At 35.9% G+C, this 22,967-nt stretch overlaps 4 protein-coding genes across 5 annotated transcripts; all 4 read left to right on the top strand.

Annotated features, from left to right (window-relative positions):
* The first annotated feature begins 3,255 nt into the window (after window positions 1-3,255).
* LOC116006520 (dolichyl-diphosphooligosaccharide--protein glycosyltransferase subunit 1A-like) lies at window positions 3,256-5,331 on the top strand. 2 transcript variants are annotated; one of them, XR_004095144.1, is made up of 4 exons: window positions 3,256-3,522; window positions 4,038-4,214; window positions 4,675-4,789; window positions 4,874-5,331. XR_004095144.1 is itself a non-coding variant. In XM_031246931.1 (4 exons), exons 2-4 carry the CDS (start codon window positions 4,113-4,115, stop codon window positions 4,988-4,990), a joined length of 264 nt encoding a protein of 87 aa, XP_031102791.1. In that variant the 5' UTR covers window positions 3,256-3,522; window positions 4,038-4,112; the 3' UTR covers window positions 4,991-5,331. The 2 variants fall into 2 exon arrangements, 1 of the variants encoding a protein (XP_031102791.1); XM_031246931.1 differs by having other exon boundaries at window positions 4,675-4,719.
* A 2,495-nt stretch (window positions 5,332-7,826) lies between these two features.
* Window positions 7,827-10,436, top strand: LOC116006519 (glucan endo-1,3-beta-glucosidase 7-like). Its single transcript, XM_031246930.1, has 2 exons — window positions 7,827-9,382; window positions 9,932-10,436. The coding sequence occupies exons 1-2, from the start codon at window positions 8,017-8,019 to the stop codon at window positions 9,961-9,963; spliced, it is 1,398 nt and encodes a 465-aa protein (XP_031102790.1). The 5' UTR covers window positions 7,827-8,016; the 3' UTR covers window positions 9,964-10,436.
* Window positions 10,437-12,989: 2,553 nt separating this feature from the next.
* On the top strand, window positions 12,990-17,742 carry LOC116006517 (dolichyl-diphosphooligosaccharide--protein glycosyltransferase subunit 1A). Its single transcript, XM_031246929.1, has 10 exons — window positions 12,990-13,263; window positions 13,730-13,774; window positions 13,931-14,565; window positions 14,666-14,813; window positions 14,883-15,059; window positions 15,390-15,458; window positions 15,550-15,639; window positions 16,472-16,630; window positions 16,728-16,952; window positions 17,280-17,742. The coding sequence occupies exons 1-10, from the start codon at window positions 13,162-13,164 to the stop codon at window positions 17,469-17,471; spliced, it is 1,842 nt and encodes a 613-aa protein (XP_031102789.1). The 5' UTR covers window positions 12,990-13,161; the 3' UTR covers window positions 17,472-17,742.
* A 2,643-nt stretch (window positions 17,743-20,385) lies between these two features.
* On the top strand, window positions 20,386-22,553 carry LOC116006384 (outer envelope pore protein 21B, chloroplastic-like). The gene is made up of 5 exons (XM_031246736.1): window positions 20,386-20,576; window positions 20,845-20,919; window positions 21,083-21,235; window positions 21,401-21,499; window positions 22,256-22,553. The coding sequence occupies exons 1-5, from the start codon at window positions 20,484-20,486 to the stop codon at window positions 22,337-22,339; spliced, it is 504 nt and encodes a 167-aa protein (XP_031102596.1). The 5' UTR covers window positions 20,386-20,483; the 3' UTR covers window positions 22,340-22,553.
* Window positions 22,554-22,967: the final 414 nt, after the last annotated feature.

Here is a 22,967-nt window from a genome sequence, read left to right as displayed (position 1 = left end):
TTTATTTGCTATATATTTTTACATATTCGAATTATACCTTAATTTTTCTTTGCTGTTTTCTGATCTGTGATCTTTGATTTCTAAAACCTGCAAAAAAGAATTTTAAAACTATGTCTTTGAAACTTCATAAATAAAATCTAGACTCAGTGTATCACTATGCAATCCTTAAACATACTACTCCGTATAAAATGTTTACAACTAATTTAATTAATCATGAAATATAGCTATAAAATGATATATGAATGGAAATAACGATTGAATACCTCTGGTTTTCTAATGATGTTCCCTCGGCGTCAATGTAAATCTGGGGAGGTTTTCACTCCTGGACATGTATTTATAGGCTATTTCCCTCCAAGATTTAGATTCAAAAATATGTAATTATTATTTTTTGAGTACATTGGAATTCTAACCTTGACATTATATCAGATTGGAAATGACTTTGAGGTGCCCAAGGAAAAGTGAGTTGCCCAAGGAACCTTTTCCTCTTTCCTAGAAATAATAATATATTCAGCACTATAAAAAAAATGTACATTTAAATATATGTTATACAATGAATGCAAGTTAAAATATTAAGCACGTCAGATATGTGAATGCAAATTGTTTTGGACTTTTACATCACTCCAAACGATGTCACTTTGTCTAGGCTGGAAAATACAATGATTTGATTGGCCAAAGAGTTATGGCTTTAATATATAGAAGGATAAGGCATTATAACTCATTAAAATGAATATTTTTTGTTACATATTTATGATAATATAATATATTTCGTGCATCGCACGGGTCAATTACTAGTTCATCAAAATTGGCATTTTTTTGTTTGGTGGAAATCAACCCCATTTTTAATGGCTGTTTCTCATAATAGTGTAATACTAAAGATTGGTTGTTTCTCATAATAGTGTAATACTAAAGATTGGTGTGATCAAGTTTATTAATTTTAAACTAACAGCAAGTTAAGTGTTATGTTGACATGTAAGGGTGCTATGTGTCACGGACTTGTCTCGCTAACAACATTTTGTGCAGTCTCAATTACTCTTTTACTCGCAATAGATAAGTCACAATTGTTTGACCTTTGTAAGGGTAGATCTTACAAGAAAGATTAAGAAATGTTAAGTACTCATAAGCTTTACCCGGAACTTGAATTCTTGGATTGTTACAAAATGGGTCTCAAAAAGGGTATTTATACATATTCCACCTCCTCAATAGACAATAGAGATTGATTTGATCCTATGACTAAGATTCTATTTCTAGAATAACTGTATATGTTCTATAATGTTCTAGAAGATTCTATGAATTTCTACATCATTAGTGCTATGTATAGGTTTCGAAAAATTCTACAAGCTTTGGGAAACTATGTACTATTGCAAAAATATGTCTAGAACAATGTAGCTAATCTCATAAATGCGTAGCAAAGTGGCGTGGGTGCTACTTTATGATTTGTCACATTTTAGTCAAAAATCCGTGATCTTAGCCCACATGCAAAAGATACCAAGTCAATTATCCAAGTGACTTGGTTGGAGTTGTCCCCATTAATCATATAACTCGCATACACATTTTTATAATTACAATACCAACTACCAATTGTGGGTATGCGTAACGGAAAATATTATGCCTAATATAATGACTAATTAACAGTGTTGCAAAAATCAGTGGTCTAGGTCGTCGGCCGACTAGGATGCCTAATCGCCGCCTAGGCTCTAACGGCCTAGGCCTCCTAGGCTGCCTAGTCGGTTGATTAGCTATTGTTCTTCTTTTTTCTTTAATAGGATATTTCACTCAAAACGACATCGTTTTGGGCGAAATAACCCTAAATTATTTAAAGTCTAGATATTTTTTAGGTTAATATTTACTCCATAATATTTTAGTATTAACTATTAAAGTATTAAATGATTTATAATTATTAGTCTTTAAAAATTTTAAAACAATCTTTTAAAAATAAAAAAATAAAATTAAAAAAATACATGGGCGCCTAGAGATTTTTTAACCATTTTTGTTTTGGTGCATCAGAAGCCCTCAAGAGAGAGCTTATCTAATCCAAATAAAAGGCGTATTGCCTTCTTCGGCTTCTTCGGCGAAGGAGAAGGCAACCACTTTGGTCGCCTTCTCTGGCGACTGGAGAAGGCAACTAACCCACCTTCTCCAATCACCCGGGAAGGTGGCCAGTTTGGTCGCCTTTTCTCGCGACTTGAGAATGCCACCAAGTTCTGGCCGCTTCTCCGTACATAGCTGTGGTTGCTTCTTCGTACATGGCTGTAGTCGCATCTCTGGCCAATCAGTGGTGGATTTGGAGGGCAGTCAACGCAATTACAATGGTCAACAATGTAGATTTATCGGCAACCAATCGGTTACTGGTAAATTGGACCTATTTGACTGATTTTAATGAGTTTGATGGTTTAATTGCAACTTTTCATTGTTCATGGGTCTAATTGCTTTATCGTGCAAAGTTTAAGTGCCTATTTGACACTTTCCCTTTATTTTACTCACTTTTTTTATAATTATTAATTTCAAATTCAATTTCAAATAAAATTAAATTTAAATAACAAAATAAAATAAATTTTGGAATTATAGAATATAATGTCATAAACTAATCACAATATAATTTCGTAAATTAAAGATCGTCTTTGAAATCATTTATGGAACAAATTAACATTTGAAATCAAATACAAAATATTAAGAGTGTAAGAGTCATTTCCATTTTTTGTCATACTGTTATTGAGGCATTGCTAATTTTAGTCCACTTCATTAATTTTTGCCACATTGCGACCAGTCTTATTTAGTCATTGCCACTTTTAGTCTACCGTTAAAATTTTCGTCAAATGGTCGTCCAAAACAAGGGTACTTTTGATCTTTTCATGCTTTGGTCATCTCCTTAACCCTTTGCAGTGGTTTTCCTTATACATTTTTCATCCAATGAAGAGGTCCGACAAAAGCCATGTGAGCCACATTACAAAGCCATGGCTTTGGCCGGACCTTTTCTCCCCTCAAAATGGTGCATTAAAGATGTCCGAAAAGAGGTCGAGAGCTCATAACTTCCTCTCTTATGAAAAAATGAATATAGTTATCACTTTGCTCTTTATTGAGTCAGGCGGGTGTGAGTCGAGATTAGTCTGAATATGATATAAGCTTAAATGTATCTGTTATAATTAGACTTATTTAGAACACCTCGTGGTCTAACAAGAAAAAATGGTATAAGATGAAGTGGATTAGGAATGAAAGGAAAGTGGTGATGAGAAAGCATAATATTCAAAACCAGAAGGAGTTCAAGTGAGAATTTGCTAGAATCGGGGGTCCAACGAAAATTTCCCTTTTCTTGTCGTAGCAAATACTAGCGACTTTCACAGTTCACCCTGGGGAAGTCGATCTAAGGCCATCTCCAAAGGGGTCGGCAAATCACCAAAATAAATGGCGCAAAACTTCTCCAAAGGGCGCGGCATCGCGGTAAAAGTTTGGCGGAGGATGAACAGTACATCACCGAAATCACCAAAATAAATGGCGCAAAACTTCTCCAAAGGGCGCGGCATCGCGGTAAAAGTTTGGCGGAGGATGAACAGTACATCACCGAATTTGGTGATGTACTGTTCATCTTCCGCCATAGTTGGCCTGAAAGTTTTTTCCCATTTTGCCCTCTAGCTTTATTTTTAATCCCTTTTATATCCTTAGTTAGTTTTAATATATTTTTATATTTTGTTAAATTATTAAATATAAATTTTATATTATTAAAAATAAATTATATCATTTGAAAGATCTCATCAAAACGATTAAAACAAGATTAATATTGAATATAGAATAATTAAAAATGAAACAACATAAAGTACAGATTTAACAAAATTAAATCTAAAAAATTACTTTATATTATTTGCATAATATTGTATTCTAATTATATTTTATATTAAAATATTTAAAGATAATACAAAGTATTAATTTTTTAGAAAACAAATTATTTTAGTGAAGAAATAAAATTTGGTGCAGAATTTGGTGTAATAGGTTAGAGATGGAAAAAGTTTGGTGTAAAAATATGCTGAATATTCCATTTGGTGTAGAATTTGGTGCAGAATTTGGTGCAAATGGTTGGAGATGGTGCAGTGTGCTCCGAAGAAGAAGAAGAGATATAGAAAATGAGAAAGATTCATAGTGATCTATTTCTTTTCATTGTCTGTTTATGTGTTCTCTCTTCATCTGTTCTTTCCGATCTGATCATCTCCAAGGCCGATCGAAAGGTACAATCACAAATACATCATTATTTTTTGTAATTGACCAAGTATCTTTTTGTTTTATTGTTTTGGAGTGACATTTAGGGTTTTAGATTAGTTTTTCCTTTTGTTCCTAGTTTAATGTTAGTTTGGGCTTTAGGGATTTGGATTCTCGTTTCTCGGTTCTATTTTGCTACACGATAAATTGTGAAATATATGCATTATTAATTGTTAATTTTCGAGTTCCGTAATTAAATCCTTAATTTCTTGGAGCAAGGAGAAACCAATCAGAGTTAATTTGTCATGATTGTGAGGGTATGCTCCTCCTAGGCAAAAGCCTGAGTAACTGATGCAAATTTGAATGTGAGTAGTTTGTGCTGGGAGTGGCTGAGTTGTTAATAAGTGGAATTTTTATTTATTTATTATTTTTTCTGTTATACTGCAATCCTTTGAGCAAGCTGTAATTGGTTAAATTTTACCTATGCAGATTGATTTGACATCCCAGATAGTGAGGAGCACTACTACTTTGAAGGTGGTGATTAGTACTATCTCATTTATCCCCTTTTTGAAGTTTTTCTGGTGCATTTACATCTATTTTCGTGGTAATGTTCACAAGTTTGTGCTGTGCATATATAGAGACACATAATCTGGCTTATAGTTTGAGACATTTCCATTTCGTCTTTTAGGTTGAAAATTCTGGCAATGATCCTGCATCAGAGGTCTTGTTACCTTTCCCTGATGTCGTGGCAAAGAACTTGTCATTCCTGAGGGTAACAACTAGTGAAGGGAAAGAGAAAAAGTAAAACTTCTTCAAGTAACCTCCCTCTTAAAGCTGTCATGATGGATTCCCTCAGGGCTGACTTGGTACGCTGTATCTCTGCCTAGCAAACTAGGCAAGGGTAGATCTCACATTAAAGCTTAAGAAATGCTAAAACCTCATACGCTTTGCCGGGAACTTGAATTCTTGGGTTGTTTACAAAATGGGTCTCAATGAGGGGTATTTATACCTATTCTATCTCCTCAATAGACGATGGAGATTGATTTGAATCTATGACTAAGATTCTATCTCTAGAATTGTCCCTAAAACTGTATACGTTTTATAATGTTCTGGAAGATTATATGAATTTCTACATCATTAGTGCTATGTATATGGTTTCGAAAAATTCTACAAGCTTTGGAAAACTATGTACTATTGCAAAAAATGTCTAGAACGATGTAGCTAATCTCATAAATGTGTAGCAAAGTGGCGCGGGTGCTACATCCTCCCCCACTTAATTTGACGCTACATGCCCTCATCGCCTTGTGATCTACTTTGTTCTCATGTTACTTCCGATTCGGGCTCCCTTCCACTTAATGAGGTAGTGCATTTGAGGCGGGACTCCCCTCTTACGAACTACCTTTGATGTGAACACCTCCTCTATGTCATGATTGAAAGTCACATGGAAGATCGGATAGATTTTGACTGGGTAGGTCAAGGTGAGAAATCCACAACTTATTCGAAAGTGTATACAATGTAAACTTCACTTTGTAACCATAGCTTGTAAAGAAGGTAATTAAAATTTTGTACCACCTTCAGTTAATACATTTTGTACCTACCTTTAACACAAAGAATCAACATCGCCTCCACTGAGCACCCCTTTCATATGGGGTGCAATCGGGTGCCACCAAACCATAAGGTAATTATATTGGCAAAGATCATTCCTATTAAAGTCAAACTTTAATCTTGTGATTATCCACTTGACCAACGTAAATGATGTTGCCCTACACCTCCTACATTTGGCTTCATGTGAAGCTGTGCCAAATGAAATTAGGTGGAAACCCCAACACACTACGTGATGAGTCTCAAATTTTCAAATTTACTGCTCACTTTACATTTCCTTTTTGACAAATTTGTGCAGATCAGAAGGCCCCCAGATCCCAGTCCTTGAATTGGAGCAATTTTTCAACTTTATCAGCTGCTGTCCCTTCAACAAACTCATACGGATTTGAGTAATTATTATGCCACTACACACTAGTACTCCGTAACTAGATTAAACTTTGAATACACCGTGCCCCATGCACTTCGCATTTCTTCCACTTTTACAACACACTCTAATTTTCTCTAAGGCCGTTCCCTAGCCAATTTTAGCAAAAAATAAAGAAAACAAATTGACTCATTATATTTTGAACAAATGAGAAGTGGTACTTTAGCCTGAAATCTTTCTCCTGCAATTTGGAAATTTTGCAGGTAAATGGTGGGGCCCACCATTTAAGGCTTCCGCGCCTCACGCGTGCAGTGCATGCGCTCAGGCGGGCGCGTGAATATATATATATATATATATATATATATATATATATATTATTTTTTTTAATTTTTTTTGTTTGTTTTTCTTTTTTTTCCTTTTCTTTTTTCCCCCACTTTCATTTTCTCTCTCCTAATCATACCTGCAAAATTCCCTTAAAATCTCATTACTATTGAGGAGGGCCTAATTAATTTTAGGAATACTTTTACTTTAAAAGAAAACCATTTTCCTCTTTTTATCAATATATATATATATATATATATATATATATATATATATATATATATTGTGTAACAACATCATGTATTTAAGTAGCAATTTCATTGTAAACCCCCCTCATCTTTAATTTGATGCTGCCTAATTAATTTAGAGAAAACATTTCTTTTATTTTTGACACCTGCCTATAAGCTAGACTCATGTCAAAATGTTTTACTATTTAATTTATACAAACATGCACAACTCCAATTTGTTTTTGCTCAAATCAACAATGCTTGATGGCATTGATAGAATCATAGAATCATTTTATTTAAATTTACTTATTAACACTATTTGAACTAAAGCTCTATTTAGCCGAGCTTATTTAGAACCTTATACCTTATTTTAAGCTATTAATAAGCTATAAGCTATGTTTGCTAATATTTTCAACATAAGCTTAAAATAAGAATTTATTTTAAAAAGTTATTCAAAAATAAAATAGTAGCTTCTTAACTTTTTTCATCTTTATCCATATTATTTTAAATAAATGACATCTTTTACGCATCCCAATTAAAATCATTTTGACATTTTCTCTTCAATATATTTGATTGTAAATTCAATTTGGCATTTGTGTATTTGAACATTAAGTTTTGTATGAACTAATTTTATGAACTATAAATATTTTGTTTTACTTTATATATTTTTAAATATATGTTCTTATTTTATATTTCATTAAAATACATTGGTTTCATTATTTTATATTTTAATATGTAAACAATCCTATTTATATTTAAAATTACTTAAATTTTATGAATATGTCCTTTTTAGTCTTTTTATATTTATTAGTTTATCAAAAAATTAATTTTACCAAACACTTTTAAGTATAACAACTCTTCAGATATCAGCTACTAATTTATAGTTTTTCAGTTTTTACTACCTTTTCAGCTTGGTTTGTCAAACATAGTCAAAATTTTTATATTTTAAAACATTTCAAATTTGGGATCTTTCCTTTTCTCAAGTATGAGGTGTGAAATGAAGTAGAGATAAACACGTTTATCTTACATATAAATTCTGTAGGAACAATGAAACATTACCTAGTAACTTTAATTTTATACATACTTTTTCAATCTACTGAAACCCAACAAGTTAACATTGAAGCTGGAACCCATAATCTCCCACTTGGGAGAATCACTCTTGACCACAGGGTCTTTGACTACTGAGTATTACTTCAAAACAAAAGGTAAAAACATTAAGTTTATATTAAATACTGTAAAATTACCATATCATCTTACTCAAATTATATAATCCCTCCCCTTATATGTGTTTCGAGCTAATCTCTCCCCAGCTAGAAAATGTCTTCTTCCACTTACCTCCCCTTTGCATTCTCTCTTCTTCTTCTCTTCACATTCAACCCTCTTTGCAACGTTTCGGCGGTCGGAGTAAACTACGGCACCGTCGGAAACAACCTTCCGCCTCCGAAGAGGGTGGCTCAGCTCCTCCAATCCACCATCATCGACAAGGTCAAAATATACGACACCAACCCGGACATCCTCGAAGCCTTCGCCAACACCGGCATCGACCTCATCGTCGCGGTGGAAAACAGCCACGTCGCCAACATTAGCGCCGCCGCTTCCGCCGCCGACCAGTGGTTCGCCGCCCGCATCTCCCCCTTCATCCCCGCCACCTCCATCGTCGCCATCGTCGTCGGAAACGAGTACTTAACCGATGAAAAGCTAGACCAAAACGCGCTAGTCCGAGCCATGCAGAACTTGCACGCGGTTTTGCTGGCGCGCGGATTGGACCGGAAAATCAAGATTTCTACGCCGCATAGTATGGCCGTCTTGGCGTCCTCGTTTCCGCCGTCTTCCTCCACTTTCGCCGCCACGCTCCTCCCTACCATGACGGCGATCGTCGGATTCCTAGCCGACACCGGCGCTCCGTTCATGATCAATGCGTACCCTTACTTTGCCTACCGGGACAACCCGGGCATGGTGAATTTAGACTACGCGTTGCTGGGAAATAAAACCGGAGTGCAAGACCCTAAAGGCGGCATTTACACAAACATGTTGGACGCACAGATAGACGCGGTGAGGTCCGCCATATCCGCGCTAGGGTTCGGGAACCGGGCGGTGGGAATCGCGGTGTCGGAGTCGGGCTGGCCGTCCAAGGGCGACGCCGGAGAATCCGCCGCCACGGCGAGCAACGCGCGGACGTACAATAGCCGGCTGATTCAGCGCGCGCAGTCGAGCAAAGGCACCCCCATGAGGCCCAAAGAGCCTATAGAGATCTTCGTGTTCGCGCTGTTCAACGAGAACAAGAAGCCGGGCGGGGCGAGCGAGCGGAACTTCGGGATGTTCAACGGCGACGGATCTAAGGCTTACGACGTGGATTTGAGCTGCGAATTCTGCGGCGGCGGGGCGAGTAATAAGATGGGGTTTGGGGGGGAAATGGGGACGGGGATGATGAGCAGAGGGCCGTCGGTTTGGTGCGTGGCGAAACCGCACGCGGAGGAGAAGGTGATACAGCAAGTTTTGGATTTTTGCTGCGGGGCTGGGGGGGTTGATTGTAGGGAGATATATGAGAATGGGGATTGTTATTATCCTGATAAGATTCACGCCCATGCTTCATACGCCATGAATGCATATTACCAGATGCATGGCAGGAACTACTGGAACTGCGATTTCAAAGCCACTGGCCTTGTCACCTTCAGCGATCCAAGTAACTGACTTTTTTTTTTTTTTGAAAACAAGTAACAACTGTTTACCTACTTTATTGATTTTTTTTTTTCCACTTTTGATTCTATGATTATAAGACCATTTTTCATATTTGATCTCAAGATTTTTAAATTCGGGTCACATTTGGTCCGTTGACCTAATTTTCAATTACAAATTGTCATTTCGAGTCTCATCCTTTAGAAGTTTTAGAAGTTTTCCTTAAACTTCTAAGGGAGGAGATTTGAAATGACAATTTTGCCCTTCAAAATAAGTCACCTAATTACTTGAAATTTGGTCACGGGCGATCAGAAATTAGATTAGAGGAACCAAATGTTGCAATGATTTAAAAGTTGTGGGATCAAATTAAATGTGAAAAAAAAAAAAAAACTAATAGTCTAGGACAAAATGTGGAAATGGTTCCATAATTGCAGGACCAAAAGTGGAAAAAACTCTAATTTGATTATCTATCCATATTTTTCATTTTCTATAATTTTATGAATTATGTTTATGTTCATCATCATCTTCAATTCATCTATTTATGTTTGATCTGCAGGCTATGGGAAATGCAGATATCCACAACAATGAGAAGGGGAGCTAGCTAGCAATGCATTCAAGTGATGAATGGAAGAAGACAATCAGATGAACAGATGGAAAGGGAAATGAGTAGAAAGATGAAAGTGGCATCCAGCTTTGTGTAACCTTTTTTTCAACTTTTTTCCCTGCCTAGATCAGTGAATATCCATGATTGATGTTTGTCCGAGTGAATTTAGGTTCCTAATCATATCATTTGGAAAAAGACAATTTGAGCATCTGGAACTGGGATGGGCATGGTGCATGTGGAGAAAGTGCTCACTCCTGTCTCCTTAATTGAAGACTTTGTTGCCATTTCTACACAGTGCATTTATATATTAGCATATGTTAAATTATTGTTTTTCATGGTTATTTATGCCGCAAATTTTATTGTGGACCCTGCATCAAAACAACGACGTTGTTATTTATGTGAGTAAGAATGTTGTGATAACTTTATTTTATTAATTAATCGCATAACCTTTGATTTAGGAGGGAGTGCATAGAAGTCCGTCTCATGATGAAAAGTAGTATTTATTTACACTATCATTTTTAGACCAAATATTTAGACTATCGATTTTACAAGGTTGCAAACATTTATTTTAGTAATAATTATAATGAATTTTCTATATTATCTTGGATTCATATACTTTGAGTTAGATATTTAAATAAAAAAATTCGACATTCAATTACCCAAATATAAACTTCTCCTATATAATCTTGCATTGATATACTTATCCTTCCCAGCCGTTACATCATCATTCATGCTCAAGCTCATAATTAATCTCAATAAAGTACATTAAATATCTTCATTTACTCTCTCAATTGTGGGTGTCTGTTGGTTTAACGCTTCAGTTCTTAAGGCGCGGGCTTTTCAAATGTAAACTCTTTACTCCGTCCGACCTTGGGAGGCATCCTCCCGGTATCCCTTTTCGTCGACCTGACCCCCGCACTCAATCGGCCTTTTGCCTTGGTATCCCTTAAGTCACAGACTCTATTTCAGCCATCGCTTTTGCTCATGCTTTCCGCCGACCAGCTAAACTCAATAAATTCCTTTCTTCAGTTCGTCGGACCGAGTCAGTCGCACAAACTGATCCCGATCTTGGACAATCCTTCCACTCGGATTACCCAACTATTCGTCTCCAACCGTCGGGTCGCCCTCTCTCTCTAGAGCTCGTACTATATTGTCAACCTGGTCCTACCACCCGCTCGGACCAGATTTATATCCCATCATCTAGTCCCTTACTTTTCTAGGTCTAGAGAAACGCGACCTAGGAAAGTATGTGTTCTGACAATCGGATATGCAATACCCGCAATATCTCCTTCTTCTCCACCCGTTCCATCAATCAAAATCTCTAATCAACTCGATTACCAAGGTGATTTCTTACGAAATATACTCCCCAAATCTCTTCAAAAGATATGCCGCCTTCTCCGGTCCTATCATTATTCTTTCCTTCTATCACCAACGCCCACTACCTGCCTTCCATTTGTGAGTATAAATAGGCCACACCACCCTTCTTTACGATCTCATCTTTGATCTTTGCTTGAATCTTTTTCTTGCAGGTTGCTATGGACCAAAAGAAGCTCGATCGCGAGAACCCAAAGCGTCACTCAAAACGTCTGGCTGAACTAGCCAGGCTCGAAATGTTGCGTTAGCGAAAAATCGCTCACGGCGGGCATGAGACCGATGACACTTGGAAGGATCCCCTGTCTGTTCCATCTGACGAGGAAGAAGGGACGATCGTCCTCATTCCACCCAACTCATCCATATCACCATATAATCTAATCCCTATTGTCTTACCAATCCTTCTCCAGTTTTCTCTCTCCTTTTTTTTTTTGGGCCCTACTCCTCTACACTCCTACACATCATCTATTATTTTATGAGAAAAGGTTCAAATATGCCATTGAACTTTATTCAAAAAGCCAATTAGGCCCTTAAGCTTTCAAACGTTGCAATTAAACTCATAAACATGTTATTTTAGAGCATTGAGACCTAAAGAACCGATTGGTGATATGTAATTACAGGTCACCAGGATTCTGATGAACATCTGAACAAATTCCGACAAAAACTCTGGTGAAACGATCGCCTGTGTCAATTGGTTGTCTTTCCAGCGAAGGAGGAGGCAACCACTTTGGTCGCTTTCTCTGGCGACTAGTTGGTTGCCTTCTCCAATTGCCGGAGAAGTCAACGAATAGGTTACCTTCTCCAGTCACCAGGGAAGGTGGTCAATGCCTATTTGAGTTTGATAGTTTAATTGCAACTTTTAAATGTTCAGGGGTCTAATTGCTTTATTGTGCAAAATTCAAGTGCCTATCTGACACTTTTCCTTTATTTTATTCTCTTTTCTATAATTAATAATTTTATAATCATAATTTCAATTTAATTTTAAATAAAAATAAATTTAAATAACTAAATAAAATAAATTTTGGTATTATAAAATATAATTTCATAAACTAATCAAAATATCATTTTATAAATTAAAGTTTGCCTTTGAAATCGTTTAGGGAACAAACTAACATTTGAAATCAAATACAAAATGTTAAATACCAACAATTAATATAAAAACAAAAAATTTAAAATAGAAATTAAAATTTTAAATAAACAAAAAAAATAATCAAGTCGTTCAACGATAAATATATTTTTTCTAAAATTATAAAACAGAGGGTGGGGATAACTATACCCTCATTGCACGTCAGTGTGGCGCATGGTGCATGCAGACAACCTTCAAAGATAACAGTATCCCTAGAGGCTGCTTGCTTTCTCCTCATCTCCCCACCTTTTGTCTCATTCTTTCTCCCCTCACTAAAGATGTCCTAAAAGAGGTTGAGAGCTCATAACTCCCTTTTGTATTAAAAAATTAATATGATCAGTACTTTACTCCTTATTGGATCAGGCGGGTGTGATTAAATATTAGTTAGAATATGACATAAGCTTAAATGTATCTTTTATAGTCAAGCTTATTTAGAACACCGTGGTCTAAAAAAAAATGATATAAGATGAGTGGATTAGGAATGAAAGTAAAGTGGTGATGACTCACTGATGAGAAAGCATAATATTCAAAATCAGAAGGAGTTCAAGTGAAAATTTGCTAGAATCAGGGGTCCAACGAAAATTTCCCTTTTCTTGTCGTGGCAAATACGAGCGACTTTCACAGTTCACCCTGGGAAGTCGATCTAAGTGCAGTGTGCTCCGAAGAAGAAGAAGAGATATAGAAAATGAGAAAGGTTCACCGCAATCCATTTCTTTTCATTGTCTGTTTATGCGTTCTCTCTTCATCTGTTCTTTCCGATCTGATCATCTCCAAGGCTGATCGAAAGGTACAATCACAAATACATCATTATTTTTTGTAATTGACCAAGTATCTTTTTGTTTTCTTGTTTCCGAGTGACATCTTAGGGTTTTAGATTAGTTTTTCCTGTCTTCCTAGTTTAATGTTAGTTTGGGCTTGGATTTGGATTCTCGTTTCTCGGTTCTATTTTGCTACACGATAAATTGTGAATAGATGCATAATTAATTGTTAACTTTCGAGTTCCGTAATTAAATCCTTAATTTCGAAACCAATCAGAGTTAATTTGTCATGATTGTGAGTGTATACCCCTCCTAGGCGAAAGCCTAGTAACTGATGCAAATTTGAACGTGAGTAGTTTGTGCTGGGGAGTGGCTGAGTTGTTAATAAGGGGGATTTTTATTTATTTATTATTTTTCCTGTTATACTGCAATCCTTTGAGCAAGCTGTAATTGGTTAAATTTTACCAAGCGTCTGACTTTCTTATACCTATGCAGATTGATTTGACATCCCAGATAGTGAGGAGCACTATTACTTTGAAGGTGGGTGATTAGTACTATCTCATTCATCACCTTGTTGAAGTTTTTCTGGTGCATTTACATCTATTTTCGTGGTAGTGTTGAGATGTTTGTGCTGTGCATATATAGAGACACATAATCTGGCTTGATAGTTTGAGGCATTTCCATTTTGTCTTTCAGGTTGAAAATTCTGGTAATGATCCTGCATCAGAGGTCTTGTTACCTTTCCCTGATGTCGTGGCAAAGAACTTGGCATTCCTGAGGGTAACAACTAGTGAAGGGAAAGGGAAAAGTAAAACTTCTTCAAGTAACCTCCCTCTTAAAGCTGTCAATCCTGATGGATTTCCCCCAGGGCTGACTTGGTATGCTGTATCTCTGCCTAGCAAACTAGGCAAGGGAGAAAGCTTAACTTTGGAGGTCAAGGCTGTATTCACCCACTCATTGCAGCCATTCCCGGAGAAAATTACTCAGGCTGAACTACAGCTTCTTGTGTTCCAGGATAGTGCTCATTATCTCTCTCCTTATTCTGTCGAGGTCCAATCTCTCACTGTTAAGCTACCTGAGCCAAAGGTTGAAGCTTATACCAAACTCGAAAACACCAAGTTCTCTGGTTCAGAGCTTAAGTATGGACCTTATCAAAATATTCCTCCATTCTCATTCCAGCATATAGCTGTTCACTTTGTCAGCAACAAGCCATTTGCAGTTGCTGAGCAGTTGGTGCGAGAGATAGAAATCTCGCATTGGGGAAATGTGCAGGTAACAGAGGACTACAATCTTGTCCATGCTGGTGCACAGAGCATCGGAGAATTTTCAAGGTACTGCTGTTGTTTTCTGCTTAAAACTTTCATTCTTTTACCAAGTTATTGTGGAAGCTTCACCTTTTTTTTTTTTTTTTTTAATCACTGAACATTACAGGTTAGATTACCAGGCTCGACCGCACATTAGAGGTGCGTCTGCATTTAGGAATCTTGTAGCTAGGCTTCCACCAAGAGCTCATTCCATTTACTATCGAGATCAAATAGGGAATATTTCAACATCTAATTTATGGAGCGACGCAATGAAGGTTTGGATTTAACTTTTTCAGAAAGATTTATATAGCTTCTTCTATCTGTAATGAATATTTCTATGGCAGACATTGCTGGAAATTGAACCTAGATATCCAATGTTTGGTGGCTGGAAAACTTCTTTTACAATTGGATACGGCTTGCCACTCAAAGATTTCCTGTTCCGTTCCGAGGGGAAACGTTTTCTTAACATCTCTTTTGGTAGCCCAATCAGTGACGTGGTCGTTGACAAGCTCATTGTCAAGGTATTAATCTTTGATATCTGATAAGAGGTTCTTAGATCCCCTCCCCACTGTGCCATGTAGCATTATAAAAGGTGGTTCTGTTTTATTGTAATTCAGGAGAAGCTGAGTCAAAACATTAGTTTCCGGATTAATGTCTAATTCCATTATGCATTTTGTTTATAATTTATCTTTGTATATTTTTAAATATACATCATGTATTTGTGTTGGTCTCATTGGCTCATTGTTAGCATGTCTATATTTGTGCACAAGATATTGTATGCACATATGAATAGAAAATTGCTATCTATGATTTAATAATTCATACTTGAGACATTGTTTTCCTCTGTGCAGGTTGTTTTACCAGAAGGATCAAAAGATATTTCTGTTTCTGCTCCATTTACTGTCTCAGAGTCGAAAGAGGTATAATTGAAGTTTTATTTTGGTTCCTGTAGTATTGTTAGTGTTTTATCATTCTAATTTTCTATTTATTGCCTTTATGTTTTTTGTGCAGACTAAATTTTCCCATCTGGATATGATTGGCAGACCAGTGGTTGTTATAGAAAAGAAAAATGTAGTGCCTGAGCATAACCAGTACTTCCAGGTAATCCTCCATTGTTGAATTGGAAAAAGCTGTCATTTGATAAATTTTTCTCTAGTTAGTTTGTGTACTGCATTAGTTTTACCTTGGTGTTGTAGAGCCAATCATTTAAGTGTATTACATGGGAAGAATATAAATTAGTTTAGTTCTTTAAGGTGGTAATCTTGTGGTTTGTAAGTTTGTTGATACATTGTTGTTTTGTCCTCTTTATTTCTCTCTTTCTCTCCCTCTCATTAATTTGTGTTTAGGTTGGAGGGTTTTCAGGAGTAGCTTACATTGGACTTGTGTATATTAATTAGAGTTAATTCCAGCAATGGTCCTCGGACTATGTTGATTTTCCAAAATTAGTCCCCGACTTTTAATTTGGACAATTTAAGTCCCTTGACTTTCAAATTCTTTCCAATGTTGATCCTTTCGTCAAATTTTTCAAATGAAGGGATAAAATTGTCATTTCACATGTTTAGTGTATTATTTCTTGTATTTCTCTTGTTCTATACATTATATATATGAATATAATCTCATTATAATGGCTTAGATTGAGATTTCGACTGAGATTATATTCATATATACAGCGTATAAGACATGAAAAATACGAGTAATAATACACTAAACAGGTGAACGGACAATTTTACTCCATTTGATCTCAACTTTACCAAAATTTGATGAAAGGGCCAACGTTGGAAAGAATTTGAAAGTCAAGGGACCTAAATTGTCAAAATTAAAAGTCGGGGACTAATTTTGGAAAATCAACATAGTCGGAGGACCATTGCTGGAATTAACTCTATTAATTATGAGCAACATTATGTTGACTTACTGTGTTTTACTTGTTTAACAGGTGTATTACAGGTTCAACAGCTTCTCACTGCTGAGGGAGCCAATGATGTTAATTTCGGGATTTTTCTTCTTCTTCCTTGCTTGCATAATTTATATGCATGCTGACTTGACAATCTCAAAGTCTTCAGCTTCATATCTGGCAAAGAAACAGTGGGATGAGGTAGCGGGGGTGGATGATATTGATTACATTCAGATTAACACTATCTGCACAGTTATCCGAGTGGAACTGTAAACTTGGTTTTTAAAAATATTTTCAGGTGCAAACTGTCATTCAACAATTCCTGAATATCATGAACCGATGCTTGACTATTCATGATAAACTAGAAGCATCATTGCGTGATCTCTCAAGAACGGGAGATGTTCAGGCTTGCAAAGCTGCTCGAAAAGCAGCTGATGCTGTTTTGAAGGAGCTTTCTAAAGAACTGAAGCCTTTACTATCATTCTTGCAGTCTTCCCCACAGGCTGCTCCAATCTTTCCCAAGGTCCAAGTTCTATCCATTTTATTCCATATTGTTAATAGCATGATTTACACACAAATGATTGTTCAATGGCTTATTGTTAATAATAATTCCAGTACTAAAAAAAAAGGGCTAATAACATTTAGGGCCTGTTTACTAACCGGAGAATTTCTCCAAATTTTTTGAAAACTAGAGATTCGAGAACAGAAAACAGGTTTACTAGCACAGTTTTCAATCATTTTGAAAACTGACCTGAAGGAATTATAAAAGAATTCGCTTTTAATTTCAGTGGCATAAGACATGCATACATATGTGTGTGTATCTCCTAAAGTTTGTGAACTGATTGTATAGGTCGAGGAGGTGGTCGCAAAGGAAAAAGAACTGCAAGAGAAGCTCATGGTGAAGCACTCAACAGTGATCGATTGTTACGAGAAAAAGTCTGGGGGACGAGACATTGAAAACCGTGTTGCGTCAATCCAGCAAAGAATTACAGCCTTGAGGCAGGAAGTGGATGATCTTCTCGAAATAATTGACGAGATTTAATCTGCTTAGCGAACAATTTTCATGAACTCGTGTGTCTTATCAAACTCTTAGCTCAAAATTTTGTTGAGATACGGACAACGCGATTAGACTTCTCTTAGCATAGTGGCATTTCTTTGCCATGCTTATAGATGTTTTTATCTCACTGAGCTTATTCCTGAGAACTTGAATGAGTAGTTGTTAGGTTCTAAATTGCGGACTATTTTGAAGATTAATGCGGCTGACTACTGACGTTTTATACTTTTCTTATTTTGAACTTAGTTAAGTATTTATACTCGGAGTTTTTGGTTATGCTTTTTGCAATGAACTTTTTATACTCCGTATTTGTTATATGTGAATTCTTTTATTTTTGTAATGAGTTAATAAAGCGAATTTATATTAAATAAATTGATGAAGACATGGGATCTGGAGGGATCCATTTAATTGGAAAAGTTTTGGCCCAAACGCGATATCCATCTTTATTGATGGGTATTGACTCAATAAGAATAATGAAAGTTTATTGGGTTAAGGAAAGAAGGAAGCATGGAACAAAATAAGATAGAGTGCTGTTAATGGAGATCAAACTTGCAACCTTCAATATAACAACACAAATACCAAGTTACCAACCCACATGGAGATCAAACTCGCAACCTTCAATATAACAACACAAGTACCAAGTTGCCAACCCACCAAGCCACACTATCTAAACGGCAATCTTGCAACCTCCAACATAACAATACAAGTACCAACCCTCCATCTGTTGTGTACTAAAGGGCATGACACTCTACTTAGCCATGTAAAGATAGCTAGCATCCACATAGCGGGGGAACACGTCCAGGTAGTGGGGGAAATAGGGTGCTTTTCACTAAAGCACTTGATCTAGTGGCTTGTGTTCCTAATGACTTTGTATGTACTCTTTTGGGTCTAGCACCCCAAGCAATAATACTATTACTTTCCTACACCGTTATGTATTTCAATACCCGGTTTATGGTGGTCTCGATCCCGACAAAACTATCAAATATATAAATTGATATAAAACATGCCGTGAATTTGTTCCATCAATCTCATCATGAATGAACTAAAGATGGAATTAAGAATGCAAATTTTCAACTAAAATCTTGAGGGACTCCAAACCAGTGTTAATTTGCTCCGTTGATGTCATCATGAATAATGTCAATAATGCAAAGTTGAGTCACAAGATGGATTAACGAATGCAAATTTTCGACTAAAATATTGAGCGAGTCCAAACAAGTATTAATTTGCTCCGTTGATTTCATCATGAATAAAACAAATGAAGTCACATTAGTAATGCTAAGACAAATGAAGTCACATTAATAATACTAAGAGCATTCCCACCGTTAATCTCATCATGAATAAAACAAATGAAGACACATTAATAATGCTTAAGACTTTAAGAGCATTCTCAAAAGTGAATTTTTTTTAGAGAGAAAAACAAGAATTAAAAAAAAAGAGAAAAAGATTGTCAAAACAAAAATACTATTTCAGGATGCGTGTAGTGCCTGGTATGCATGGTGCGCCACACAGTCACACACGCACCACACATTTTTTTTTCTTACTTGTGAGCCCCACAAAAAATCATACTTGCAATTTTTTAGAGCATCTACATCAATGCATTTTAGTGGGTGTTTTTCTATATGACATGGAGGAGAGATGCGAGATGAAAATGAATTTGTGATATTTTGATTTTTTGTGAGTCCCACGATTTTTTTTTATTTTTTATTACAAGCTTTTCTTGTTGGTGTGTGAAAAGCACCACTGCGCCGCTGCGCGCCCAGAGGCGCGTGCACTACACATGCCTCTAGGCGCATTAATATATTTTTAATTTTATTTTTTTGCCTTGATAGCCACTGTTTTGTTTTTCTTCTTTATCTTTCCCTCATATATCTTATTTGGCACCTCAAAAACTAAAAAAAAAATAAAAATCAAATACATGGAAATGTTCTTACTCTTTCTTCTCCTCTCTCTCTCATCCAACTCATTAGCTGTCTTATCCAAAAAAAAAAAAAAGAAAAACCTCCTAGAGATGCTCTAAGTTGACTTGCAAAACTTGAGAACATGTAGAAGTATTTTGCTTTCTCAAAAAAAAAAAGTAGAAGTATTTTGTAAATATATAATAGGAAAAAAATGAAATTTTGTATTTATACTATATATTATAGAATAAAAATGTTTAACTAAAATTTTGACTCAAAACTCAAAAGTTTATTAAACTATTTAAATTTAGCTTGCTTTCACTTAACCTCAACTTGATAATAATCAAATCGAATGTGGATATTTGTTAAACTGAGCTTAATAGTTTTCAAATAGTTCTATTGATTTAAGATTTTAGTCCCATTATTAGGATGTGAATAATCCGAAACAAATTAATTTCACTTTTTCTTTCTTGACCTCATAATAATTACAAACTTAATTTTCAAATTTCAATTTTGTTACATTTAACATTCATTTTAAAACTATTTTACGGAAATAAAAGTTTAGTTTATAAACATTTTATTAATCCGAGTCTTTTGTATTGGGGAGTATTTTTCAAACACTGTGTATTGAATATTGAATAGTTTTATACACAGATATTTTTTTGAGTACTATCGACTCTGTTACAATGTAATATCTGTTCGTAAATATTTTCTCAACCTACTAAAGCACAAAGAGTCAATACCGTCTTCACTGATATTTGAATCCATGACTCCCATTTGGGGGACTTACTTGACCACAAGGTCATTGACAGAGATTAAATACACTAAAAATAAAATTGAAATTAAAGCAAGTATTCAACAAACTCAATACACAAATAGTTGGGGTGTTACTGTAATTTAATAAATATTAGGGGGATTATGTAAGATTAACATAAAAGTAAAGGAGGCCAATGCAATTGATACTCTATCGCTCCACATTTCACAATGTGACAGTTGGTTATCTAGCCTGAAGTAGCAGCTTAGCAGATGGACAAGTGAACGGCCTCCCGTTGATTGCCATTGTTAGGGTTTAAGTGAAACTGTGAAGAATTTAGCGCCTGAAGAAATGGAGACCTCGCTCAGGTATGGCGTTGAATCGAAGTCACTGAAAATTCACGCCAAGGAGAAAATCCCTCTCGATTCCTTCACTCACTTGCAGGTTCTATTTACTCTTCTCACTTATGTTTTCTTTCGGATTTCTCTAATTCGTTGCACTGCTCGTTTGATGTTTACTTCTTTGTCTCGTTTATCCTTTACGCTAATTTTGCAAGTTTTAATGCTGTGCTTAGTGTTTATTATTTTTAGCCGATTGAATTTTGCCGATATCAGTACATTTCGCGGTGTTAGTTCGATTATGTGTTCTGAGGTGAAAACCTATCCTGTTTTTTTTCAAATCTGGAATACCTAATAATTTCCTTGCTCTGCAGTTTCATGGTGAGCTGGACACAAAAAGTGGAGCTCCGAGTTATCTAAGTGCAGTGATAAGACATTTTTATAAAGATGTATGTCTCTGTTCTCGCTCTCCAGTCTCCACTTACTTAACTGATACACAACTCTTTTGGAGCTGCTGCAAGTCCCTACCTGTAAAATGAGTAAATGAAATTAAAATAAATAGTAAGTAGTTTGCTGTTGCGTATTGAAGTAGTTTTCTTCGGTAACTTGCAGCTATCAGTATCTCTTGGTGTTGGAATGGAGTATGATAGGCGTCAGAAGCTCAGTTACAATGTACGTGGGAAAAGAGCATTTCCTGTGACCACTGATGGCTTCTTGAACTTTCATGTTAAGGGGAGATGTGACACAGATCAAGAATTTAAACAGGTTGGTATTTACATGAAGCCATAGACAATGGATGTGCTAGAAATACGACAGAATTGATGTGACTGCATTTATTTTCGGAACACTAGTAATTGTAATGATGTTATGATATCTGAATAGTTCGGTTTTGTTTATCTATTTCCTTAACTTTTAAAATAACCTTGACAGAGGAAGCCAAAAGGGTCCGCTGAGTTTAGTTGGGACATTGTGAATTTTAAAAAAGACCAAGAAGTAAGGATCAAAGTTGGCTATGAAGTCTTTGAAAAGGTACATCTTCAATTAAACCCAGTGCATGTAATTGTTGAACTGATTGCTTCTATGTGTTCTTTTGATTTCCAAATTATCGTGAGGCTTTATGTGAAGCCTTGACACTGCCTATGTGCATTGAAGTTAAACCTTTATCTACTAGAGATGGTAATTTGCTGATAGCCTTGAGACTTTTTTCCCTCTCAGAAATTATAGCGCTTACCTTGGTCTGGTCAATGCATACAAATATTTCTATGGCCTAAACAGTGATCTGAAGCCAACATCATTTAGTTGTGAAAAGTACAAGTAATCATCAGAATGAATGAAGATTGTAAATGTTGCTCATCAAGCCTCAGGCAAGAACAACAAGAAAAACGGATTGTCTCCTAATTGTTGAGTTCACCAGAGTTCCTAAGATAATTTTCCTTCATCCTTTCTAGTCAAAAAATCATTTCAGGTTTTATTAGAAAGGCCATTTTTTTGGGCAAGCTTGCTGATCTCCTGGAAGTATTTATCATGCATAGAAGATATCAAATTATGAATTTGACTCTATTTTAGCACCGTCAATCTTCTTTACATACTGCATTGTGCTTTCTTCGTAATATCAATTTGTCCATTGCAGTACTTTTCATTATCTTTGGTCCAAATGTTCTAACATATATGAATGATTACTACCTACTTATTCCAAGACTTGCGAGTATATTTCTACTTTATCTGAAAATTTTGGATATATTCACTTGTTTTTGCTCCTTTTATAATTTTGATTTGCTGTTTTAGGTTCCGTACCTGCAGATCAGAGAAAACAACTGGACACTAAATGCTGACGTGACAGGTAGATGGAATGTGAAATATGCCTTGTAAGAGATGCATAATTTCTCTATATATAAGGGAGATGTGTTACAAATCTTGAATAATTCAATGCAGTCTGCTGTTCTAGAGGTCCGTTGTTTTGATATACTCCGTACTATATTAGAGATTATGGCTTGCTTTGTATTTGAAATTTCACAGAGGTCTTGTGGAGATGATTTATGACACAGCAATATTGTAATTTTACAAATTTCATGCTCATTCTTCAGTTTTTCCTCTTTTTTTTCTTGTGGGATTTACTGCATATTTTGCATTTCTGTGTTCTTGCCATGTAACAATCTCCTCATGTGCTCCATTCTTGGTTAGTATATTGTGTGCAAGCACAATCCTTAAGAGTTGAGATGGATAAGCTGATTGGGACAGCGAACTATTAATATAATTGTAAGGTTGAAATTTTGACTTTTGTAAAAGTGTGATATGTTAAAGACCTCTGGTCTAGACTTTTCTTCTGGGAGTAAGAGTCAAACTCTGCATGCCTAATCCAGATTTGTATAATAGCGTTTACTAGAAGGATGACATTTAACTGCTCTATCCTCGTTTGGAAGGTGGTTGCGTCTCGTGCTTTCAAGTCTGCTGTGTTTTAGCCGCTCTTCTTAACTTCTTTGTACGTGTTGTCTGGTAT

The sequence above is a fragment of the Ipomoea triloba genome, chromosome 15, assembly GCF_003576645.1.
Source record: "Ipomoea triloba cultivar NCNSP0323 chromosome 15, ASM357664v1".
Classification (NCBI taxonomy): domain Eukaryota; kingdom Viridiplantae; phylum Streptophyta; class Magnoliopsida; order Solanales; family Convolvulaceae; genus Ipomoea; species Ipomoea triloba.
This window is presented reverse-complemented; position numbering and strand designations above follow the sequence as displayed.

Bases quoted from the DNA above. Each gene is read 5' to 3' on its own strand.
- LOC116006520 (XM_031246931.1), top strand. From the start codon at position 4,113: ATGAGAAAGATTCATAGTGATCTATTTCTTTTCATTGTCTGTTTATGT. The intron at 4,215-4,674 runs GTACAATCACAA...TTACCTATGCAG, and splicing joins TCTCCAAGGCCGATCGAAAG to ATTGATTTGACATCCCAGAT. The intron at 4,720-4,873 runs GTGGTGATTAGT...TTCGTCTTTTAG, and splicing joins GGAGCACTACTACTTTGAAG to GTTGAAAATTCTGGCAATGA.
- LOC116006519 (XM_031246930.1), top strand. From the start codon at position 8,017: ATGTCTTCTTCCACTTACCTCCCCTTTGCATTCTCTCTTCTTCTTCTC. The intron at 9,383-9,931 runs GTAACTGACTTT...TTTGATCTGCAG, and splicing joins TGTCACCTTCAGCGATCCAA to GCTATGGGAAATGCAGATAT.
- LOC116006517 (XM_031246929.1), top strand. From the start codon at position 13,162: ATGAGAAAGGTTCACCGCAATCCATTTCTTTTCATTGTCTGTTTATGC. The intron at 13,264-13,729 runs GTACAATCACAA...ATACCTATGCAG, and splicing joins TCTCCAAGGCTGATCGAAAG to ATTGATTTGACATCCCAGAT. The intron at 16,631-16,727 runs GTAGCGGGGGTG...AAATATTTTCAG, and splicing joins CAAAGAAACAGTGGGATGAG to GTGCAAACTGTCATTCAACA.
- LOC116006384 (XM_031246736.1), top strand. From the start codon at position 20,484: ATGGAGACCTCGCTCAGGTATGGCGTTGAATCGAAGTCACTGAAAATT. The intron at 20,577-20,844 runs GTTCTATTTACT...CTTGCTCTGCAG, and splicing joins ATTCCTTCACTCACTTGCAG to TTTCATGGTGAGCTGGACAC. The intron at 20,920-21,082 runs GTATGTCTCTGT...GGTAACTTGCAG, and splicing joins TAAGACATTTTTATAAAGAT to CTATCAGTATCTCTTGGTGT.